At 36.2% G+C, this 22,827-nt stretch overlaps 2 protein-coding genes across 3 annotated transcripts in view; one reads left to right on the plus strand and one right to left on the minus strand.

The window, feature by feature from the left end:
- LOC112514636 (probable serine/threonine-protein kinase At1g54610) overlaps positions 1-4,980 on the minus strand; it is a 7,052-nt gene extending 2,072 nt beyond the window's left edge. The window contains exons 1-6 of one of the 2 annotated variants that reach the window (XM_025121215.1): positions 4,506-4,980; positions 4,137-4,421; positions 2,399-2,716; positions 1,488-1,715; positions 245-345; positions 40-163 (exon numbers count right to left, since the gene is read on the minus strand). In XM_025121215.1, the coding sequence (XP_024976983.1) occupies positions 40-163; positions 245-345; positions 1,488-1,715; positions 2,399-2,716; positions 4,137-4,421; positions 4,506-4,829 (1,380 nt within the window). In that variant the 5' untranslated portion in view covers positions 4,830-4,980. The remainder of the gene's footprint in view (positions 1-39; positions 164-244; positions 346-1,487; positions 1,716-2,398; positions 2,717-4,136; positions 4,422-4,505) is intronic. The other variant, XM_025121216.1, reaches the window with a different exon arrangement.
- An 8,419-nt stretch (positions 4,981-13,399) lies between these two features.
- LOC112514333 (long chain base biosynthesis protein 2a) lies at positions 13,400-22,827 on the plus strand. Its single transcript, XM_025120749.1, has 12 exons — positions 13,400-13,633; positions 13,732-13,797; positions 16,562-16,650; positions 16,836-16,981; positions 17,078-17,202; positions 17,276-17,369; positions 17,511-17,674; positions 18,341-18,502; positions 19,772-19,898; positions 19,999-20,165; positions 20,685-20,792; positions 22,395-22,827. The coding sequence occupies exons 1-12, from the start codon at positions 13,508-13,510 to the stop codon at positions 22,488-22,490; spliced, it is 1,470 nt and encodes a 489-aa protein (XP_024976517.1). The 5' UTR covers positions 13,400-13,507; the 3' UTR covers positions 22,491-22,827.

Genomic DNA, 22,827 nt, shown 5'->3' on the forward strand with positions numbered 1-22,827 from the left:
GGGGGGGGGGGGGGGGGTAAATAAAGATGTTTCACTCACATCCACATTGGATTGGATCTCCGCATTGGCTTCGGGAGCTGGAACTGCACGGCTAACCCGATCGCGTGGTCGTGTTCTTCGATTTCCATCGGGAGCATGAGATTTACCACTTAATCCTCTTTGCCTGATAGATAAATAAAAATGCAATTTGCATCAACATTCTGAGAAAAAGATTTTGTTGGGTTAAGAAAATACAACTAGCAACCTTCTAGCTTCTTCCTCCCTCAATTTGACATCTATTTCTTTGCTGGGAGGGTATTTTGGTAATTCTGATGGTTCACAAGCGTAAGGTTCAGCGGTGAAGAACTGCACAAGAAGAGAAAGCACGAGTTAGAAAGTAGAGGAGCAGTCTCGGCTTTAGTCTAACTGGAAAGTGGTGGGCATCCTTGAAGAACAGAGAGGAGCTATACATATATGGCTTGCTTAGGAAATGTAAATATTTTGAGAACCGTAAGAACCAGCTATTCATGAATTATTCATCATGAACCAAAGGGCCTTTGGCCTATCGGTATATGGGCTTTGGCTAACCTCACCAAACATGAAGGGTGTGCGAGTTTATTAGTTGCATTTTCGGTATACAAATACCATATACTTTAAAAAAGAATATACCTAAATATTCAGTAATATTATTTTATGAATATCATGTATTTTTGTTATACATAATACATCATGAATATCTATAGATTCATCATTAATAACTCAGAATAGTGGGTTCTCATCATTCCCAAGTGAACATGCCCCTATATATATAGGCGAAGAATCATGTGAAAAGGAGAGTTAAGGTAAGAAGCGTGAGAAGGGATCTAGACCCTTGATCACCTTTAATCTCAAACCCATCCATGAATCACGCTTGATACGGGGATTGATCTGGTGCATCTCGGCATCTCATCCTAATGTGCATCCAATGGTAGAGATCCCTTCTTACGCCTCTCATCTTAACTCTCATTCTCACCAGAAGCCAATCCTATATATATAAAGAGAAAACCACAAAAAATTGAAAAACTGAGGAATACCCAGTAACAGTTCATCTATGCATACCGGTAACTTGTAAGCAATTTGTCCGGTATGCACATTGTGCATAGCGCACAAAAACCAAGAAACAACTTCAATTACTTGTATTGCACATGTGGATACCGTCCAGATGAATGGTTATCAGGGTGTTCCTCAGTTTGTTAATTTTTTTGGGGGGGGGGGTTTCCCTAAACCTCCCTCTGAACATTGGGAAATGAATAACCATAGTTATTCATGAATATCATATTTTCATTATAAATAATCATCTTGATGAATATCCATCACGACATTCATCAAGAATAATGCATAAACAGTTGGTTCCTAAGTTCTTAAGATATTTACGATATATATATATATATATATATATATTGGGAAAAGATATACATGTATATATAAGGGTGAGATTAGGAGAGAATGCAAATGCAAGATGTACTCACATTGCTATTCAGGGCCGAAGTGGCAGAGCCACGCTCATTAGGATCAATTGCAAGAAGTCTCTCTAGTAAAGGTAAAGAAGCAGGTGGAAAATCCTTGAACGTTTCTGCTGTACACCGCTTGTACGGATGTTGTGGTTTGAAAAGTGTCGCATTTGGCAACCGGTGCCTCTTCCAATATTCCTCCGATGGAGACCCACATAATCTGAATATCTTGTGTAGTTGTTCAACCTAAAGTCACACATCCAAATCGAGATCAAACCCATCCACATATATGATTTTAATCCAACATTATTTCACAAGCCGAGGGTTTTCACATAAACAACCACTCTACTCTTTGGGGTAAACGTCAGGTCTGCGAATCTTACCCTCCCCAGACCCCACCTCCAAGTGGTATATTGGTTGTTGCCATAACCTCGATATAAAATCAGAAAGAAAAAAAATATATATATATATATATGGGGTCCAAAAATGGATCTCTAGGGACTCTTAGGGCCTGTTTTTTAGTAGTTTAATGGTACTCAGCTTATTTGGTCAGCTATACATGATTGTTTAGTAGTGGCTTAATGATATAGAAAGTGGTTATTAAGTAAGCTTCTAGGGTGGAACTTTATGCAGAAGGCCAAGTTTTTTTTCTAAACCTGCTCCTTCCATCTATGAGAAAACCTTCCCAAACAAAAACTTTCTCAATCTATACAAGACAAATTAATTCACACAGACAACTTTATTCATACAAGACTTAATGAAAAACCAACCAACAACCCCTTATTGTCTAAACCAAATCAAACAAACACAGTACCACACCAAGAGGTGGGGATCTTGGGGTGGGATTTACACAGACCTAATATCCACCCCAATAAGTAAAGCGGTTGTTTTTATTGATAATATAATCAAACTAAAGGGTTTCTTTCTACCTCTGTCCGTCCTGGCAATATTGGCTTCCCGGCAAGAAGCTCTGCCAAAATGCAACCAGCACTCCACAGGTCAACACCAACGCCATAGTAAGTCGCACCAAGAAGAAGCTCTGGGGGTCTGTACCAGAGGGTAACAACACGGCTAGTCATTGGTTGCTTATGTTGTGGATTAAAAAAAGAAGCCAACCCAAAATCAGCTATCTTGAGAATTCCATCGTTGTCGATAAGTAAATTTGAGCCTTTAATATCACGGTGTAGCACACCGTTCTCATGGCAATGCTCGAGCCCAGAAAGTAGCTGTTTCATGTAGCACTTGACCTGTCCACATGAACTTTTTCAGACATATAAAACCCAAAAGGCAGTCATTTCTCTTCCTAATTTCCGAATGATAGTAAAATAAAGCGAAACCATTTTAGAAGACACAAAAAACTAAAGAAGATACGAGAATAACCATTGTGATTTTCAAAGATGCAAACAGGAATAGCAACCAAACCAAGCAAGCGCAGTATATCCCACCCGGAGATGGGTTGACCTCTATCTTGAACAGTAGAGCGGTTGTTTCTAAGTAGACCCACGGCTAGTGAGAAGTGTGTGAAAGTGAAAAAAAACGGATACTCCTCCATCCCCGAAATAAGTGTCCACAATGAGAAGGGCATACAATTTTAGAAAAAGTGTAATTATTACACTTTTAATGAAGTAAATGACAATTTTACACTTAATAATAGAGGGTGTAATTAATTTCTTTATCTCATAACTAAGGGTAAAATGGGAAAGTATGCACTTATTTTTTAGAAGTGGAAATTTATTTTGGGACAGACTAAAATATAAATGTAGACACTTATTTGGGACAGAAGGAGTACTAAGAAAAGATGCAAATAGAAGCAAGATTGTATTTAAGGAGTATTAAGAAAAGATGCAAATTAGAAGCAATATTGTATTTCATGAAAGTTAAAAAGTAGATTCCTTGTGTTAAAAAGGTTCATTCCTTCATCATCACTGGTATATTCTTGACTTCTTCACAAATCCATGGTTGTTCCCCATGGGAAAGAATCAAAATGACCTCACACATGGCACCATAATTGTCAAGAATCAAGATAAATTCTGTAATTGTGTTCTTAAATTTCTAATTAGGACACCTAATCGCGATTAAGAAACATTTTCTAGCTTCCCAGAAATGAGAAATTCTACTACAACCAAGAACAATAATACTGTAAATTATTTCCTGATTTTGACTTTTCACGGTCAACATCGTGCAAGATAAACTAGAATGGTGTAAAACAGAGAATTTGGCAGTATTCTAAACCATTGGAACTTTAATTGAAAGAAAAGCATATTAATGGATAGCATCTTATGGACAAAACCATTAGAAAACACAATGTCGGAAAGCACAATGAACGAAACCATGAAGCAAATACAACCATACAAGCCAGAAACAATAAGACAAATACAACCATATCATAGATATCAATATGACAACTAAGCATAAAATCAATTAAATCACTATGTGTGGGGTCTTCACCAAAACAACCTCCCTAAATGGGGTTTACTGCTTTTGTTTGATTTGGTTTTACAAACCAGAAATTAGAAAACATTTTGAGACCCCGATCATATTTGGCAACCATAAGCTAACTTATTTTTTGGGCTTATTGAAAAAGCCCCATTTGGTTATCTATTTTGCCAAACATAGATCATGTCAATCTTAATTGGGGAAAATATCAAAAGGGGTTTTGAAAGTTACCTGTGGCTCTGTAAACTTGATACCTTGAACGGCAGCAAGGCCAGAGAGATCATGCTCCATATATTCGAATACTAGATAAAGACTACAAGACATTCTTGATGTAACCAATCCTTCAAGCTTAATAATGTTGGGATGATTTAGCTTTTTCAGGATAAGAATCTCTCTTGCCATGAATTTGACACTTTCTGGCTCTAGATTATCAAACCTAACCTTCTTCAATGCAACTATCTTCCCTGATATCAAATCTCTGGCCTTATATACATTGCTATATGTTCCTTGCCCAATCTATCATCAATAAAATTAAACAATCTCATAGTAACTTATCAATCACATGAATAGAAGAAGAATTTTATCGATTCTAGGGTTTACCTTATCGAGTTTCTCGAAAGTATTCGCGAGACGAGGCGTCCAATCCTTGATTGCATCGCCAGCAACGTCGCACAACCATGACGGCCATCCTTGAGAGGTCTTCAAGGTATACTGTGGCTTCGGCCGACGACGGTCCGGTGCCGGAACTTCGCCGATTGATTGCCTGATTCGGTCGACTACTCCATCCTTTCTGTTACCCCCAACTTCATTTAACGACACTTGTTTGACGTTTTCCGCGGCGGAGGATTGTTCTCCACTCCGGCGACGGCTAGTTGACTTTGGGCGATGATCTGGAGTGGCTCTCTTAACGAGCACACATCCCATTGCTTATTAAGGTGAAGTTAACTTCCCATCAACGGGAAAACCAGGTAGCTGGTGACTGGAAAACCGCTAGTGGTGTTGTTGAGTGCATTGAATGTTGAGAATTAATGGTGGAGGTGGTGATGGTGGTGGTGGGTGGTGGTGCTGAAGCAGAAATTGTACTGAATTTATTAACCAAAAATTGCAGAGAGCAGAAAATGGTGGGTCAGTTGAAGTGAACGGAAGAGAAGAGAGAGGGAAGGTGTTTAGATTTATGAGGGTAGACCAGAGGGTAAAAAGGCAGTCAGTTTTTTAGATTTCATAATTGGGGAAATTTACGCAACCACCATTTCATTGCTTATTTACCTCTCAATGGTTTTTATTAAAAATAATCTCTAAATTATTAAAAGATGAATCGTGTTTAAAAGGCTTTTGAAGATAATTTTAAAAAAATATCGATATTAGTATCAAATTAACTATTTAAAAGTTCTTGTTTTATTATGTAATTTTTTTAATTTATTTATTATTATAACTTAATTTAAGTTTAATAATAAACTATTTTTTTTAATAATATAATTTTTTATAAAGATAATAATTAAGTATTCTGTTAGAAAACAATGATTATCCTAATTATATTTTAGATTTTTTTTATTTAAAATGAATTGTTTATCCAGTATTTGATTATGTTTATCTGCAGTTACTTATACGAATTCGAACATGAAGCTTAATAAGTTGTACTTATGTAAAATATACTTGTAATCTTGAATTTTAAGTAATATGCATCAATAAACAGTTTTTATGTATAAAAAATAATTTTTAAGAATTTTTGTCAAATGTTTTATAATATAGTATAGAAATTCTTATTAGTAAAAAGATTAAATATTATTTCATACTCATGAGTCATATGTAACCATTTTTAGGAATTCTCCATATTTGGAGAAAATTTTATTCTCTCTCCTACTTTTTTTTATTTATTTATTAAGGAGAGGGTTTTGGAGAATCTGTTAGAAGAAAAAAAAATCCTCTATTTTAGGGGTGTTGTTGGAGATGCTTTATAAGGAACTAAAGAGTCATTTATCAAACGTTTACTCGGGTAAGTGACCACCAAGTCATTTTACCTTACCGGATGAATATGATAAGGATCAAGAATCTTATCCGGTAAGAGCGAGACAATGACCAAGGATCTTACCCGGTAAGTGAAGGCGACGACTCTCACCATGGTAAACACTTACCGGGTAAATTTTTGCATACGATACCGTTTTGGTGGACTAAAATCTTATCCAGTAAGTAAATGATAGTGTTGAATTTACCGGTAAGCGCTTACCGGGTAAGTGTTTGGTAAACGGCCCCTAACTTTTCATACTTTTTTCTTGTCACGCTACTTCCACGTCGTTAAATTAAAAACCTACATAAATCTCTATAATGATCCTCCGCCATTTAATTTGGTATCCCATACAACTTGAGTCTTATAAATCCCAAATTCTATCAACGTGGGAGGATCAGCCCTTAAACACCCAAAAGAACATGTTAGCCGATAATTTTGAATCTAACTTAAAATCATGATCAAAGTTATTGGTAGTCCACAACTTGAGACTTATAAGGGGCACGAAATCTCAATTTCTACTGATGTGGGACGAGTTGCTACATATTGCTAAACGTGTTTCCGCCTATTAATTTCCTCCTCACATATACATTAGCATCTAGACTCACTTTTAGCAATTCCAATCCATAATTTGACCTAATTCTGACTTAAATAGGAGTGCATATAGTAACGCATTTTTTTCAACAGCAATACTTTTATTAAAAAAAAACTATTAAAATGCCAAGAATATACATTAAAAAAAATTATTAAAATGTCATTCGAAAAGAACCAAGATTATTATACATGAACTTAAAGGATGTGGGTGTCTTATAAGAACTCTTTTTAATGGTAGTTCTTGTAATATTCTCTGCGTTTACTTATAAGTATGCATACATTTAGCCCACAACTCTAATTCCGATAGATTCTCTGTAATTTTTTTAATTTCATACAGATTCTCCGTAATCAATAGAGGACGTTGTTCATTGCAAATTGATATTGCATTTTGGGTGTAGTCGTTACTCATATAATTCGTTATCTAATTTCCCGTATCCAAACTCGAACCTATTACTTTTTCGATAACAATTGGTGTTCAGTCTCTTAACCAACTTTTACGTTGACTAATTTTATATAGCTCTAAAGATTACAGATATGGAAATTCCAAAATGGCTACGAGGGAAAAAAATGAACCTATTAATTTGGCAACAGATTTGTTGGATGTATTCTTGATTTATATGAATGACAACGGGCCGGTTATTGGTATCCCGTACCGAAACCAATAAATAAAACTGTCCATGTAACCGCCTCGATCCCTGTTGGGGAACCCGTTAATGGTAAAAAAAAAAACTTTTCCGTTGGGTTCCTCATTCGTCGTTGGTTATGCCCGAACCGATTTGAAATAAATTACAATATGTTAATTTTCACAACTAAAAGTAAATTACAACTTTTTAAAGATGTAAGTTTAATATCTCAAACATAATCAAACCAATTACAAATAATATATTAAATTACAATATAAAAGTAAACATAAATTCAAATATCATACAACTAACATCATGATTTCATGATTAGACAAATAAACTAGATTTTTTTCATGAGCTTTATTTGGGATGTTGAGTTAAAGTGAATAAAAGTTTTCTAAATTTTAAAGTTAATTATTTCTTTTAATAACATTATAATATATATATATATATATATATATACACATATCGGGTCGGACCGGGTCGGAGATCACTGTCCCCGCCCCCGACTCCGCTAAAATTCCCGAACATGTTCCCGATCCATCCCGCCCCCAAAACCCGATCCGAAAGTTTCGGTTTTCACCATCGCTTTCAGGTCTTTTTTTTTGCCATCTCTATTGATTTAGCGTCGATTTTGTGAACATGGTGAGATCTACCTAACTAGTATTTTGAATGGTTTTGAATTTGTTTTTTTAAAACCGTATAGACTTTAGAAAACCATCGTATTTCAGCATAAAAAGAAACAACCAATTGAGCACTTAATGCAAATTGCATCAGATAAATTCAAAATAAACGCGGTAACCAGATGTAACAGACAATACGTCTTTAAACATGTTGTAATTTGTAAACACATATATGTTTTTAAAACTGAATGATGAATAATCGACTGAATTAAACTGACAAGATATAAAATCTGACACAGTATCAAACGTCGGTGTATTAATTTATTTGTTCTGGTTTATCGATTATTGCTTTTTTTGTTTGGATTTTGGTTACTCCATTTAAATTTTATTTCTAAAAATAGAAAGTCTTTGAAATCCAAAAGGTTGATTAATGTGATTGTGTATTGACTCAAGTCAACCATGGAAAAGTCAAAGGAGGAGACAAGCAATAGGACTTGTACTTTTCTTGTAGTCTAACTTGGAGGGTATGTGTTGCCACGTCGCCATTACATTATCTGGCTTTTTGTTGGGAATTTATATTATAAATAGTAATAAAAATTATTTATTTTTACATAAATGCTTAATAAAATCAGGTATCGTAGAGTTAGGGGTGTTTGTGGTCTGGTTTGAACTAGATATGGGAATTGATCCCGACTCGTCGGAGAACCAGGTCCACCCATCTTGGCCGAGGATGGGGATTCTCCGTTAATCCGGGTTTCGGGACGAGGACGGGGATCCCTGTTTGGCTCAAACTTGGAACAGTGACGGGTATCGCACTCCCCGCCCCGTCCCATACCGGGTATATATCAATTAATAAATTATATTGTATATTATTTATTTCTATTAAATAAATAAATAGTAATTTCTATTTCAATATATTTTCGATATTACTGGACATGTTTTTGGATATTACTCGATATGTTTTGGTACATGTGATGTTAAGTTTTTTAGATTAAATCTAATTTCTTTTGGTTTCCGATTTATTAATTATTATATGATGATGTATATTTTTTGTATTAATTTTTTTTTGGTTTATTGGGAAAATGTGAGATTTAAACATGTGTAGTGTCTCACACATTTGATTTAACAAAAACTTACACAAACGGAAAAAAATAATACCCATTTTCCCGTTGAGGATCCCCGTTCCATGTAGGAAACGGAGATGATGATCCCCGTTCCATATAGGAAACGGAGATGATGATCCCCGTTCCCTGTAGGAAACGAAGATGAGGATGTGACCAAATTCTCCGATGGGAAGGGACAAAGATGGGAGATTGGGGTCCCCACCCCGTCCTCGTCCCAGTCCCATGCCTAGTTTGAACGATTCAATACTTTAAACCACAAACTAAACTATAAATGGTAGTTTAGGAAATCTTTTAAACCCAATGGTTTGATAGTATATGATCAAACTGTTCAAACCTGATAATAAAAAAGTGGGTTGGTTTGACTGGTTTAGACGGTTTGAAACTATTACGAGCTTTAAATTAAAAAAAAAAACATTACGTATATCTCCAAAATGAAATTTCTATTAATACAGATTCCTTTACATAAATATTATAGTGGATTATGCAATAAACATTTCTCTCTAAAATAAATAAACATGGAGTAAATAAAAAAAAAAGTTAAAAAAGTCCATCAAATTTGAGTTTTCTCGAAAACAATATATTGAACAAGTCGGAGAACGATTTTGAATTTTGGGTTTTTATTTTTTACGAATTTTGGAATTTTACTGATTTATGAAACACGGAGAATTGCGAAATGAAAACTAAAAACTTAATGTTTTTGACGGGCTTTAATTGATTGAACCATAAAAGTTGAGCCTACAATATGAAAGCTAAATATGGTTAATACATATATATGTTGGCGGTCAGTTTGATCAAAACCGTAGACCGGATCGGATCGAACGGTTTGGCTATTTTTTAGACCAGATCGAACAGTCAAAAATGGTCCGGTTTAACTTGGTTCGACCGGTTGTGCAGTAGGAGAATCGATTATTAGAAGAAATTCATTAATTTACTGCTAATTATGCGTTGATCTTGATTTTATAAACTAATTCAGTTAAAAGTTATGACAATTGTTTATAAGTATTTGAGATGTATTGTGCAGTCTAAGGGGCTTTTTTTTACCTAAATGCTTACACGGCAAGCGTTTACCGTTATAAATCAACACTATAATGTATTTTATGGATAAGATCGTAGTACATCAAAATGGAATGATATGCAACAATTTACTTGGTAAACACTTACCTGGGTAAGACTCTCTATCCTTACGATCACTCTTACCGGTAAGATTCTTGGGTCTTGTCGTGTTCATCTGGTGAGAAAAATTACCTGGTAAGCACCTACCGGGTAAACATTTAATAAACGGCCTCTAAAGCTCGAGGACTGCTTGTGAGATTTAGTAAAAGATGAAACCAAAGATTGATAACTATTTGTGAAGCTTGATGGGTCGGAAATGAACAACTTTCAAACTAAACATGTGGTCGAAAAACCAAACAACGCTTTGGAGCACGAGCATGTGCTCAGACGTTTACCAAAAAAAAATATGTGAAATCAAGTTCTATTCAACGTTTTGTCTTTTAAGTATTTCCACAAACACAAGCACACAAACAATTGTGGAAACATAAAGGTCTCTCTTTATGTGTACATATAGTCAAATTCATACGAGAACAATAACTACATAATAGAATTAGAAAACGGTCGAATCTTGCACTATAATCACGTGTAACGTCACATGTGATTCACACGACTTTGATCACGATCTAAGGTTGCGGGCCAAGTCATCGGCACACTATTGCATTAACCATTAGTGTAAAATCACATGTGATTTGAGAGTTTCCGTATTATTTTATTCGGTTATTGTTCTCGTTTGACCTCCATATGTATATAACTGTGACAGGAAGCTTGGCCCAACTGGGATTACATTCTCTCTCCCTAAGACCCTTTTCTCAAGATTTCGATATTGTGTGTTCTTTATTGTTGAACACTAATCATACAGTACAAAATGGTATTATACAGATACTTTTTAATTTTTCTAGATGATAACTATTGGATCGCTCACATAAATAGTAACACTTACAAGGTAAATATTAACTGTATACACGTGATTCCTAATATCAAATATCTCTTGAATGATCCAAATCTCTATTGAATAATTCAGACCTATACTTGAATGATTGATTTTCGATGTTATAATTGAGAGAGAGAGAGAGAGATAAAATTGTTTCAATAATATGCTGAAATTGTATTTTAAACCAGTTTCCAATGTTTGATTTTAAAAAATTGATTTCTATATAGAGCTCTGCGAACATCCAAGAATCCATTTTCCAAGAAAAAAAAGTGTCGCTTGAGATCATGTGAGACTAAGGTTTTTTTCGTGAGATTTGTAAAACCAATTCTCAGCCCTTGGATTAGATCCACAATCTGAACATTTATAATCACCAAATTACCACGATACTTCTCAATAATCACAAAATTGCCACCGTGCAATTTTAGACCATTAGATAATTAGCTTATAAAGTTGATCAATGAACATAAATTGGTCTTATGGGTCTCACGAAAAACCCTTGGTTCACGTGAACCTAACCCTATATATGTATGTATGTATATATATACATATATATGTATGTATGTATGAACTAAGGGAACATTTCTACCAATACGAATACCAAAATAATATGAACAAAACCAAAATCTAAGGGATAGAGACTTTATTGATGAAGTCGGTTACTATTCGATGGAATAATTTTTTTTTCCAATAATATAGTTGTTTATATATGTTTATCTACCAATCTAATGCATCATATTCTTAGTTATTACATAAATGCCATGATGAATATAATCCATGGATTTTCAAGACAAATGGTTTTGATTGGTTCATAAAGTTAACACCATATATTGGGTTAACAAGATAATTTGTCCCTTACTAGGTGACCATGGTAAGTATCGAATGCTTACCTAGTAAACGTTTACCAAACGTCATGTACCTTACTAGGTGAACATGATAAGTATCGAGAATCTTACGGTAAGTGAGGGAGAAGACTCTTACTCGGTAAATGCTCACAAGGTGAAAGATGTTTGCCAACAATCCATTTTGATGGTTGAGAATGTTAACCAATAAAGTAAGTGGGGACGGTGACTCTTGTCGATAAGCGCTTACATGGTAATTGTTTGGTGAACGACCCCTTATCGATACATAAAACAAAACAGGACGGGACAAAACTCACATGTTTGGCGCAATATGGGATATGACAGGAACTCAACTGTTCCACGTTTGACGCGACATGGAACAAGGACAAAAATTGGGACAATTGTTTTTCTTGCTCCACTAAAATAAGTGGAACAAGATGGGACAATAATGAGATAGAAATTAAAATACTGCTAATTTACCCTCATTTGATATGTAATTTTATATGGTGTTTGTTTTAATGGTCGCCTCCACTAGTTGCTGCCACCACCACCACCACCACCTTTACCTCCTCTTCCGTTACAACAACCTCATCTACCACCTTTATAACCATTGTTGGTCACTGCCACCACCGTCCCTCACCACCACCACCACCAATACCACTATTAGCCACCCCCACCTCCTCTTCCACTACAACGACCTCCTCCATTACCTCCACAACCACCGTCGACCACCGACCACTACCGTTTATTACCACCACCTACGTGGGCTTGCACCACCTCTACAACCACCACCACCTCCATCATTTACCATTACCATTGTCTACCAACATTTGCTCCACTACATTGGCCACAAAATACCTCCTCCAACACTGTCGGCCACCACCACTATTACTATCCACCATCTTTATGTCCTCCACAACCATCACCGACCACCACCGTCTATCACCACCATCAGCTACCACTACCATTGAACCCCACCACCACCACCACAACAGCCCCAACTATATTATCTACCATTGTCAACTGACACCACTACTATCCATTAACTTTACGTCCTCCACAACTACGATCATCTACCAACCACCACTACCTCTACCTCCACAAGCATTAACAATCTTCACTATGCTTTCGCCAATTGACAAGGATCTTCCAAACCGAAAAAACCATATATTTTTTTATATGAATCGGGTTTTTTTCGAACTACCATTAGTCATATCAAAAATTCCATTTAAAATTGGCACTATTATGAATATATGTATTTATGTATATGAAAATTGTGTAAAAATGTTTATAAATTAAACTATTTAATTATTTACTTTATTTTTGTCATATATAATTGCTATATGATATATAAAATCATCAAATATTTTAGGGGCAACTTGTATAGTTATGTTTTATCCAGTCCTATTCGTACCAAACACTTGTCATGTATAGTTTATTTCCGTCTATTCTATTTCAGTCTCGTCTCGTCCGCTCTTGTCCAGTCTAATCTTCATGACCAAATAAAAGAAAAATAGATTGATATTATTATTTACCGAAGTTTGTCGGGTAACTTATAGCCAAGGGGCTAAAAGCAAAGTCTTAAAAGACGAGGGGCTATAAGTAAAGTCTTAAAAGACAAGGGGCAAAAAGTAGCATGAGTAAAAGTACAAGGACAATTTCTGCAATTTAAAGCAATTGAAAACCGCCGGAAGCAGAAGGTTCCACTTCTTCCTATCTCCCCCCTCCCTCTCTCTCTAGCCGTCGGCCTTGTGCTTCCCTGTCGATCTCCGATCACAGATCAACTTCGTTACAACAATACCTAATCGTGAAAATGATCACAATTCCATATTTAACCGCCTTGACAACCTATTTCAGCTATGGATTGCTCTTCGCTTTTGGTCAATTGCGCGATTTCTTCCGTAATCTCGTTGATTGGTGGAAAGCTAGCAATCTTCAGGTGCATCATATCTTACACTGTCTTTGTTCTGTGTATTTATTTTTCATTAAATAGTGTTGTTAGTATGGTTAAGCAATCACTATGCTATGCATCAACAGGGGTATGCACCGATCTGCTTAGGGCTTGAAGATTTCTATATTCGCAGACTCTATCTTCGGATTCAGGTAAAAGTAATTGGCGGTTATTTTTGGTCCGTGTTGTGTGATCTGTTTGTTACATGATAAATACGGTAGTTGGAGAGGTATTCAGTTAGTTCATTTAATTTCGGGGATTCGTAAAGCTTGATTGGGATCGTTTAATGAATAAAGGACGTGCTAAAAAGCTGGTCTGATCATTCAGGAAGGAATACTAACATTTATGAGTGTATGTGCACACGTACCGAGCCAGATCCCTATTGAGATTCATTTTGAGGTCGTAGTTTGTTCGATCATGAGATTGAAATCACGTAATAGCAGCACAGAGAGGAGATCTAGTGTGTGTTCGAGCTTGCTTCTGTAAAACCAAAAAAGAACCAAGTGTTAATTGCTCGGTCTGGGGATCTAGTGTGTATTTTGCACTTGAACTTGCTTCTGTAACTCTTATTCAACCAATTCACAACTAGGTGTTAATATTCAAAATTAGCATCGTTATGGGTTAATTTAACCTAGATCAGTAAGGCTGGGGAGAGGCGGGTGCTCGAACTTGCTTCTGTAATTCTTACTCAACCAATTTAGCAACTGAGTGTTAATTGCTCAGCCTGGAGATCTAGCGTGTACTTGAACTTGCTTCTGTAACACAACCAATGTACAATTAGGTGTTACTTTCCAAAATTAGCATTATTAAGGGTTCATTTAACTGAGAGCAGTAAGGTTGGGCACGTGGGCATGTTGGTTACTTTTGATGGGGATTCAGTTTTGAACAATTATTTGACAGAGTGGACATTTTTTTGTGGCAAAAATGAAGTTTGTATTGATATTGGACCTCAAGCAGATCTAATTGTGTATTGCTAGGATGCGATATGTCATCCTGGAAGTATATTGGTGACACAAACAACTTGAAACATAGCCCTACCCCAAAACAATTTGAACATGAAACTACATAATTTGAAGCCTAAACCTTAAAATTGCAGATTTGAACATAACTTGAAGACACTTGCAATCAATACCTTGAATTCTTGAACCTTCAAACTTGCTACAAGATAGTTGACTTGAACCATAGGTATTGACCCTCCTGCAAAATGCTCCATGAACACTTGACTAGTGACTTGAACAAAGAAGCTGAACAAAAACTTGAGACTGAAGTTAAAAATAACTTGAGTCCCCTTTTTTTCATTGACATCCACTAAAGAACCTCTGAAGACCACAATATGCACAGTTTGACTTGAACTTCAAAAACGAACAAGTAGAAACCCTTGAATGAGGTGTGGACTGCACTCAGTATTGTGAACAAGTTTTAATTCCTCTCTAATGAAGTCCTTGAATTTTATGCATTGAACTTGAAAACCAACATAGCAAATTCTTGAATCACCCCAAACTCGTCCAAGTGGGTGCCAATGTGAAAGCTATATAAATGAAAGCATTGAATTGGCTATGGTCAGTGGGGGTTTCCGGCAGTGAGTGAGTGAAATACAATTGAAATGAATTATAACTCCTTGAAGCCGGCAGGAGTAGGACATGCATCGTCTTCTTGATATGGAACCAAGAAGCCGATCAGTGATATGAACAGAAGCTGAATACCATAGAACTAGACACAGATATACAAGATGGAAAAGATATGAACACCTACAAAAGATGAACGACGCACAAATACAAATTGCACAGAAATTTGACTGCCATACTCTACCTATTCAGGTGCAAAGCTGTTCATAAATTGACTACCATCACTTGATGTGTAGCCAAAATAAATCCAAAGAGTTGATCGATTTATACACTCTTTTTGTCTTAGCCGGTATGTGATAGGATCCAAAACTTTTTTCCACGCCTAAAATGTTAAACCTGTTACCTGTGGGCTAACAAGCACACCATATGAATGATCTTTTTAATTTTTTTTTAATTCCAGACAATTCGGGGTGTTCCCCACTTCAATTGTCTGCTCGAGGAAAGTTTGATCTTTTTGATTTTTTTTTTCTGAGCCATATATCCTTGTTTTCTCCTTATTTCCCTTCTCTCTTCTCTTGCCTTCTTTTCTAATTTTCGTATTTTTCTGTTTCCTAATTACTGTTTACCTTGCATGAAATTGAAAACTGTTCTTTAAAACAATGTCAAACAAGCACTCCTCAAACCTATATGGGCCTAGAAATTTATTCAAGTGGTGGCACCATTTGACTACAAGAAACAAATATAGAGATATTTTTTACAAAATCATCGTTGGTCTGTTGGTTAGTTCATTGCTTTTCATATATGAGGTCCTGTGTTAAAGTCTTTTATTGCAATTTTTTTTCAGAAACATGATAAATATGAGATTAAAAGCTAAAAACTAAAAAAAAAGACACTAACGGGATTTGAACTCGTGTCTGGGGTGGAAGAAAAGTCTTGCAAACCAACTCTACTAAGGGAAACTTGTGTCTTTATTGTAGTTTTAAAATATATACGATGGCACACAACAAATTGATACGGTGACACTTTTTATGACCCTATAATTTTTTACACTACGACAGAGGAACGAAGAGGTGGCCCGTGCCATCGTATTAATACACTAGGTCCTCCCCTGTCCTCAAATGCAGAAACCACAAAGCAAAGTGAGCAGAGTATGGCCTTTTTTTTCCCTGCACAACGCTTATTTATCGTCTTCAAGTTACTTGTCTCAGCTTCACCAAATCAGTCTCATCATCAGTCTTTTGAGTAAAGCTCTAGTAAAGTTATCTTGCTGCTTGGTTTTCATGTTAGATCTCCGCTTTAAATAGCTTGCCTGAAAAGTTAAATCTTGTTTTTAATATGGATGTATATGTAGGACTGTTTTGGACGACCTATATCGAGCCCCCCTGATGCTTGGTTTGATGTGGTGGAGCGTGTTTCCAATGATAATAACAAGACACTCAAGTGAGTGTTTAGATATGCTTTCTGAGTTTGCAGTTGAAATTTTGTATAACGTTTTGATTCCTACTTGACATCCAAATGCTAGGACATGTTACGATGCATGTCATCAGTTTCTTGGGTTATTCTGAAGCTTTGACCAGGTCTCCCTGGTACTTATTCTAAACTGGCAAATTTATATATTTTGGCAGACGGACTACAAAAGTTAGCAGGTGCCTTAACTTGGGATCATACAACTACCTGGGATTTGCTGCAGCAGATGAATACTGCACGCCCCGTGTAATTCAGTCTTTGAAGAAGTACTTTGCAAGCACATGCAGTACTCGTGTTGAAGGAGGTAGTTTTCTGATTTCGTATTCTATTTATAATCATTTTATCATCCTCTGCAAACATGAAGGTGAAGAATTCCAGTTATTTGTATTGATGCATTCAGGCACAACAGCACTGCATTCTGAATTGGAGGAGGTTGTGGCTGATTTTGTTGGAAAACCAGCTGCTTTAGTTACTGGCATGGGTTATGTCACCAACTCTGCTATCCTTCCTGTCTTGATTGGAAAAGTATGTTCTCTTATGTGATGAGTAATATCAATGACGTGTTTAGGTTTCTCATACATTATGTGAATTTCCACAGGGAGGGTTAATAATTAGTGATTCTTTGAACCATAATTCTATTGTAAATGGTGCTCGAGGGTCGGGTGCTACGATTAGAGTATTTCAACATAACAGTAAGTTTGTCTACGTTGTTTCTATTCATCTGGCAGTTTTATTTAAAATGCCCACTATAGACTCTCACATGTTTGTTTATCTATTTATCTTGTTTACCATCCTTCTTGGTCCCTTTCCCACTTCTGTTTTTTTATATGTAGCTCCTTCCCATTTGGAGAGAGTCTTGAGAGAACACATCGCTGATGGACAACCCAGAACACATAGACCTTGGAAGAAAATCATCGTTGTTGTGGAGGGGATATACAGCATGGAAGGGGAAATTTGCAAACTTCCTGAGATTGTTTCTATTTGTAAAAAATACAAGGTGAGGAATATCTTTTTGGCGTAATTGAAGTCCTGTGATGGTGTAGATGAAGTTGAGTTTAAACCATGGTAGTATTAGAACTGGATTCAGAATGTCCAGCATTTCTTCTTTTCCCTTGCTCTTGTTTCTCGACTTCTGTGAACTGCATTATGATCAGAATGTAGATGAAATGGACTGTTGTAAATGTATGTATTTGCTGAACATTTGATGTCATAATAATGATTTTCATTATACGACTTCCTTGTGTGCTTTTTTGCTCTTAAAACATGGCTCTTTTTTTGACTCTATATTTGAAATATGCCTTTCAATTCTTACCCTTTCTTCTCATCTCTGTGTTAGAATTCATTGTTACACCAAATCAGAAGTAAAGCAGATGTTCATTTGGAGTTCCATGGTGTTTATTCTTAAAAATGTTAAATTATGATTACCTCTGACAGTTGTCAGTAATACTGATCTCGTTGTTACAAGCTATTGAAATTTACAAATAGTAACTGAAGTTAGAATGCTTTTACTTCTCATTTCTGTTCATGCATACCTAAGTGTGATATTTATATGTATTACTTGGTTTCTATCTCTTTTCTTTTGTGATAGTAGTTGTTTCTCTTGAATTTCACCTGTGTTCTACTCTCTGCTGGACCTTGTTCTTATTTTTTATATATGTAACAGGCATACGTGTATCTGGATGAGGCTCACAGTATCGGAGCAGTTGGGAAAACAGGAAGAGGTGTTTGTGAGCTTTTAGGCGTGGATACCGCTGATGTGGATATAATGATGGGAACTTTCACCAAATCATTTGGATCATGCGGTGGTTATATAGCAGGATCAAAGGTCTGTTTTGAGTCTCCACTTTAGCAATGCCATTATGGAACATGATGCATTTGTCATATTTATTTCTGGCAAGTGGTGGGCGATGATTTATGGGTGCTTGTAAAATGATTCACACAAATGCGTATGTTTATAATGCCCTTCCATTAGACAGGTTTAACATGCAATGTGATTTTTCTGTTTGAGAAGCATTCTAAGAAATTCTTTTTGTATATAGGAGGAAAAAATTCCTCTTGGTCATCATGTGTTCCATTACTTATCTACCTTTTGTGTTTATGCTTGCCTGTTATGTGGGAACCCATATGCGTAGACATATGCCAACTTAGCTTGGATAACTTCGTTTTGCATGTGTGAATGGTCATTGATACTAATCTTGGAAGCAAGGGTGTTTTTATCCCTGCTAAATGGCATATTGGGCGCTATTTTTTTTTTAGGTGAGGGTGGGTGGGTGTTGACCTTATTCCTGAATTCTTGATAATGAATATGAGCTTTGGGATATGAGAAGGACAAGTTTGTCCTTTCTTTGAAAAGAAATGGATATGAAAGCTCACAAAGTATGAAATTAGAAGACCAAGATTCTAAACAACTTACGTATTATGCCCATGAGAGAGGAGAGAGAAGGCGAGGTGACAAAACAAAATCATTTTCATCAATAATTAGATTAAGACGAAGGATCTTGTGAGAACAGGAGTTAAGGTGACAAGTGTGAGAAGGAATTTGAACCCTTGATTATTTTTAATCCAAACCAACCCATACGCGCTTTAGAAGGGAATTGATCTGGTGCATCTCATTAGTGTTGATCTAATGTTTCTCTTCAGTTAGGATTGATCTAAGGGTGGAGATCCCTTCTCACCCTTCTCACCATAACCTTTCTTCTCACTAGAAGCCAACCCTTAGATTAAATACGAGTGCTCCAAGTAAAAGTAAAAGATGAACAACTCTTGAGCTTAGTATCCGTTTGTTTTAGATATTAATATATGATTATGAGGTGTTGTCTACTTGTCTTTCGTTTCTATGGTTAGAGACGAGTTATATATACACATACTCATTCACACACACACACACACATGTATCCAATATGCACCCATGCATCTACAAATTTTAGAATAAATGAATCCCGGCTTTCACATAATGCTGCTGGTATTGAATTTCTGCTTCTATAGTACTTTCTTCTGCATGTTTCKCTAGCATTGTTCTTCTTTCTTCATTAGATCGCATCAGTTATAAGTTAGATTCTGTCAGTTAATTTAACAATTTTTATTCTTGCTCCAGGAACTTATTCAATATCTGAAATATACTTGTCCTGCTCATCTATATGCTACGTCCATTTCACCTCCTGCTGCTCAGCAAATTATATCTTCCATAAAGGTTATTCTTGGAGAGGATGGCTCTAGTCGAGGTCCAACATGTCCTTTCGAAACAAATTTAATCGCTTGATACTCTTCTTTAACTTCTTTTATCGCAATTAGCTGATTGTCATTATTATTTCTCCGATATAGGTGCTCAGAAACTTGCTCAAATTCGTGCGAACAGTAACTATTTTAGATCAGAGCTGCAAAAAATGGGTTTTGAGGTTTTAGGGGATAATGACTCGCCCGTTATGCCTATAATGCTTTATAATCCTGCAAAAATTCCTGCCTTTTCAAGGGAGTGTCTCAAACGGAATGTATGTTTCATCTCTCCTTACACTTCCCGTTCTTTAACCATGTGGACACTTTTAACCTATAAAGTCCTTGCTGATCTTTCTATTTTTTTTTACATCTTCTATGAATTATCGTTTTTTTGAAGTATATAGTAATTATATACGGCCTATGCCTCTGGCGTGTAGCTCAGTTGGCAAAGGGGTGGGGCGACTTTGCCCTAAATACAAGACAGGTCCTGGGTTCGATCCCAGGCCCCCTGCTAGCCTCAGCGGCTGAGTGAGCCAAAATGCCCCCTCACATTGGCGTCCTTGGAGGCGGGTTCCTTGTGGGGCCAGTTGGGGTGCTGGTAATCAACTCTTGGCCCAAATAATAATTATACACGGCAGATACAACAAATAAACTCACACACCCTCCTCACCGTTTGGGAAGTTTGAACCCCCGCCCCTCCTTTGAGGCCGAAAACCTAGATAGCGCTAGATCAAGGACCCTTTGATATGGATTATCATTATGATTCGTGATTGGTTTCTATTCTATGGCGGCAGGTGGCGGTTGTGACTGTTGCTTTTCCGGCCACCCCTCTACTGTTAGCTAGAGCACGTATATGCATTTCTGCTGCTCATTCACGGGAAGACATGGTCAAAGCCTTAGAGGTAACAACGTTATCTTTACATAAAACTTGTGCAATTTTTCTCACTAAACCTGATAACTGATAAATTCAAAAGGTGTCCAAATGACTCAAACACTTTATTGGGTCACAAAACAATTTTATTTTACTTCAAAAGCATGAAGTAAAGAAAAAAAAAGAATCTTGCCAAACTAGGTTCTTTCACACTTTGGATGTGTGTGGCAACCATAAGCTAGCATATTTTTTAAGCTTATTGAAAATTCCCCGTTTGGTTTGCCATAAGCTACTTCAATCGGCGTTTCAATAAGCTTCAAGGTTTGTTTTCATTTTTATTTTTATTTTTTTCCTTCCAATTTTGCCTCTTATATTCTTCCCATTAATTTTTCTACCATGTCCTTTTAGGTCATTTTATATTATCATCTAGCTTATGAGCCAATTATTTACCAAACATTTCTGACTTAAGGGTTGTTTGTTGGATTTCCATCAAGTTTTGCATGGATAAAGTTGTCTGTATGGGGAATCAGTCTGTATAGATCATGGAGATTTTTGTTTGAGAGGGTTTTCATAGATGGAAAGAGTGTGTTTTTTAATTTGGATGGGCAGGTTTGGGAAAAAACTCGCTTTCTAATAAAGCTCTCCTAGAAGCTTACTGAATAAGCCACTTTCTATACATTAAGCCACTACCAAATAGTCATGTATAGTTGACCTAATAAACTGTAAGTCTCATTTAGATGCTAACAAATAGTTTGCCAAACATCGCCTCCAAGGGCCTTTTCCCACATCTTTCCAATTATGCCTCTTACATTCTTCCAATTAATTTTTCAACATCTCTTTTTAGGTCATTTTATATTGTCATCTAGCTTATCGTCTAGTTTTTACCAAACATAGACTCTTATCGGCTAACAACTAGGTTATGAGCAAGTTTAGTTCGCCAAACATAGCCTTTAGGGGATTCTTTTTCCAATTAAGCAGTATATATTTTATCCAATTAATTTTATTTTCGAAATGTCTTTTTAAGTCATTTCTAGCTTATCAACTAGTTTTTTTTATTATCTATTTATAAAACATGACTATCTATTATTACTCCCTTGGTCACAAAATAAATATCCACGATGAAAACGACACAAAATTTTAGGAATATATAATTCATTACAATTTTTAATTAACCAAAAGACAATTAAACCCTTAATAATAGAGAGATTTTCTCCATCTTATAATTAAGGGTAGGATGGGAAAGTAAATATTTACTTTTGAAAGTGAGGCAAAGGATCGTATGAGAAGGGAAGTTATAGTGGGAAGCGTAAGAAGAGATCTGAACTCATATCACTTTTAACCTCATGCCCACCCATGAACTGCATTTCAGAAGGGAATTGTTCTGCTCATTAGTGTTGACATTCAATTAAGATTGATCCAAGGGTAGAAATCTCTTCTTACGCTTATCACCATAACTTCATTTCTCATTGGAACTCAACCCTTGAAAGTGAACACTTGTTATGAGACAAACTAAAATAGAAATGTTGGGACACTTATTTTGGGACAGAGGGGGTATCAGCTAACGAGGTAGGTTATGGAAACATATAGCATTTACGATATCGGTTGAGTAACAACAAAGTGGCGGTGTTATCAGGTTATAAGTAGAGTCGGTGACATGGTGGGCATAAAATACTTTCCTGCCGAACCCAAGAAACCACAGCTCGAAGAAGGCAGGGTTAAGGTGGAGTAGAAATAAAGCCAGCCATCGAATCCCTTAAAAAAAGGAGGTAGGTTCACAAAGTGTATTTGTATTCTTTTGGTCTCGAGACATTGTACAGATGCAGCTATTGTTATTTAATTGTTGTAGCCTTTGATACGAGATTTTCACTCGCTCGATAAAATCGGGCACGACTTTGGTTAGATACACCAGTAAATATTTATGTGTGTGTGCGTGTGTTGTCGTTGTTTCTTTGATTTCTTGTATTATTACTTTTATCATGTTATCGCTCGTCCTGGTGTCCTTTTGTGATGTTGTGAGATTTGATTCGTTTGTCGTATGAACGACAACTGTTGTTTGTTTCCTCTCT

The sequence above is a fragment of the Cynara cardunculus genome (genome assembly GCF_001531365.2).
Source record: "Cynara cardunculus var. scolymus isolate 2C chromosome LG 6, CcrdV1, whole genome shotgun sequence".
NCBI lineage: Eukaryota > Viridiplantae > Streptophyta > Magnoliopsida > Asterales > Asteraceae > Cynara > Cynara cardunculus.

What these genes read in the sequence shown, in the direction of transcription:
- LOC112514333 (XM_025120749.1), top strand. Translation starts at nt 13,508, where the DNA reads ATGATCACAATTCCATATTTAACCGCCTTGACAACCTATTTCAGCTAT. An exon ending in GTTATATAGCAGGATCAAAG is followed by an intron (nt 18,503 to 19,771) that starts GTCTGTTTTGAG and finishes TTCTTGCTCCAG; the next exon opens with GAACTTATTCAATATCTGAA. An exon ending in AGAGGATGGCTCTAGTCGAG is followed by an intron (nt 19,899 to 19,998) that starts GTCCAACATGTC and finishes TCTCCGATATAG; the next exon opens with GTGCTCAGAAACTTGCTCAA.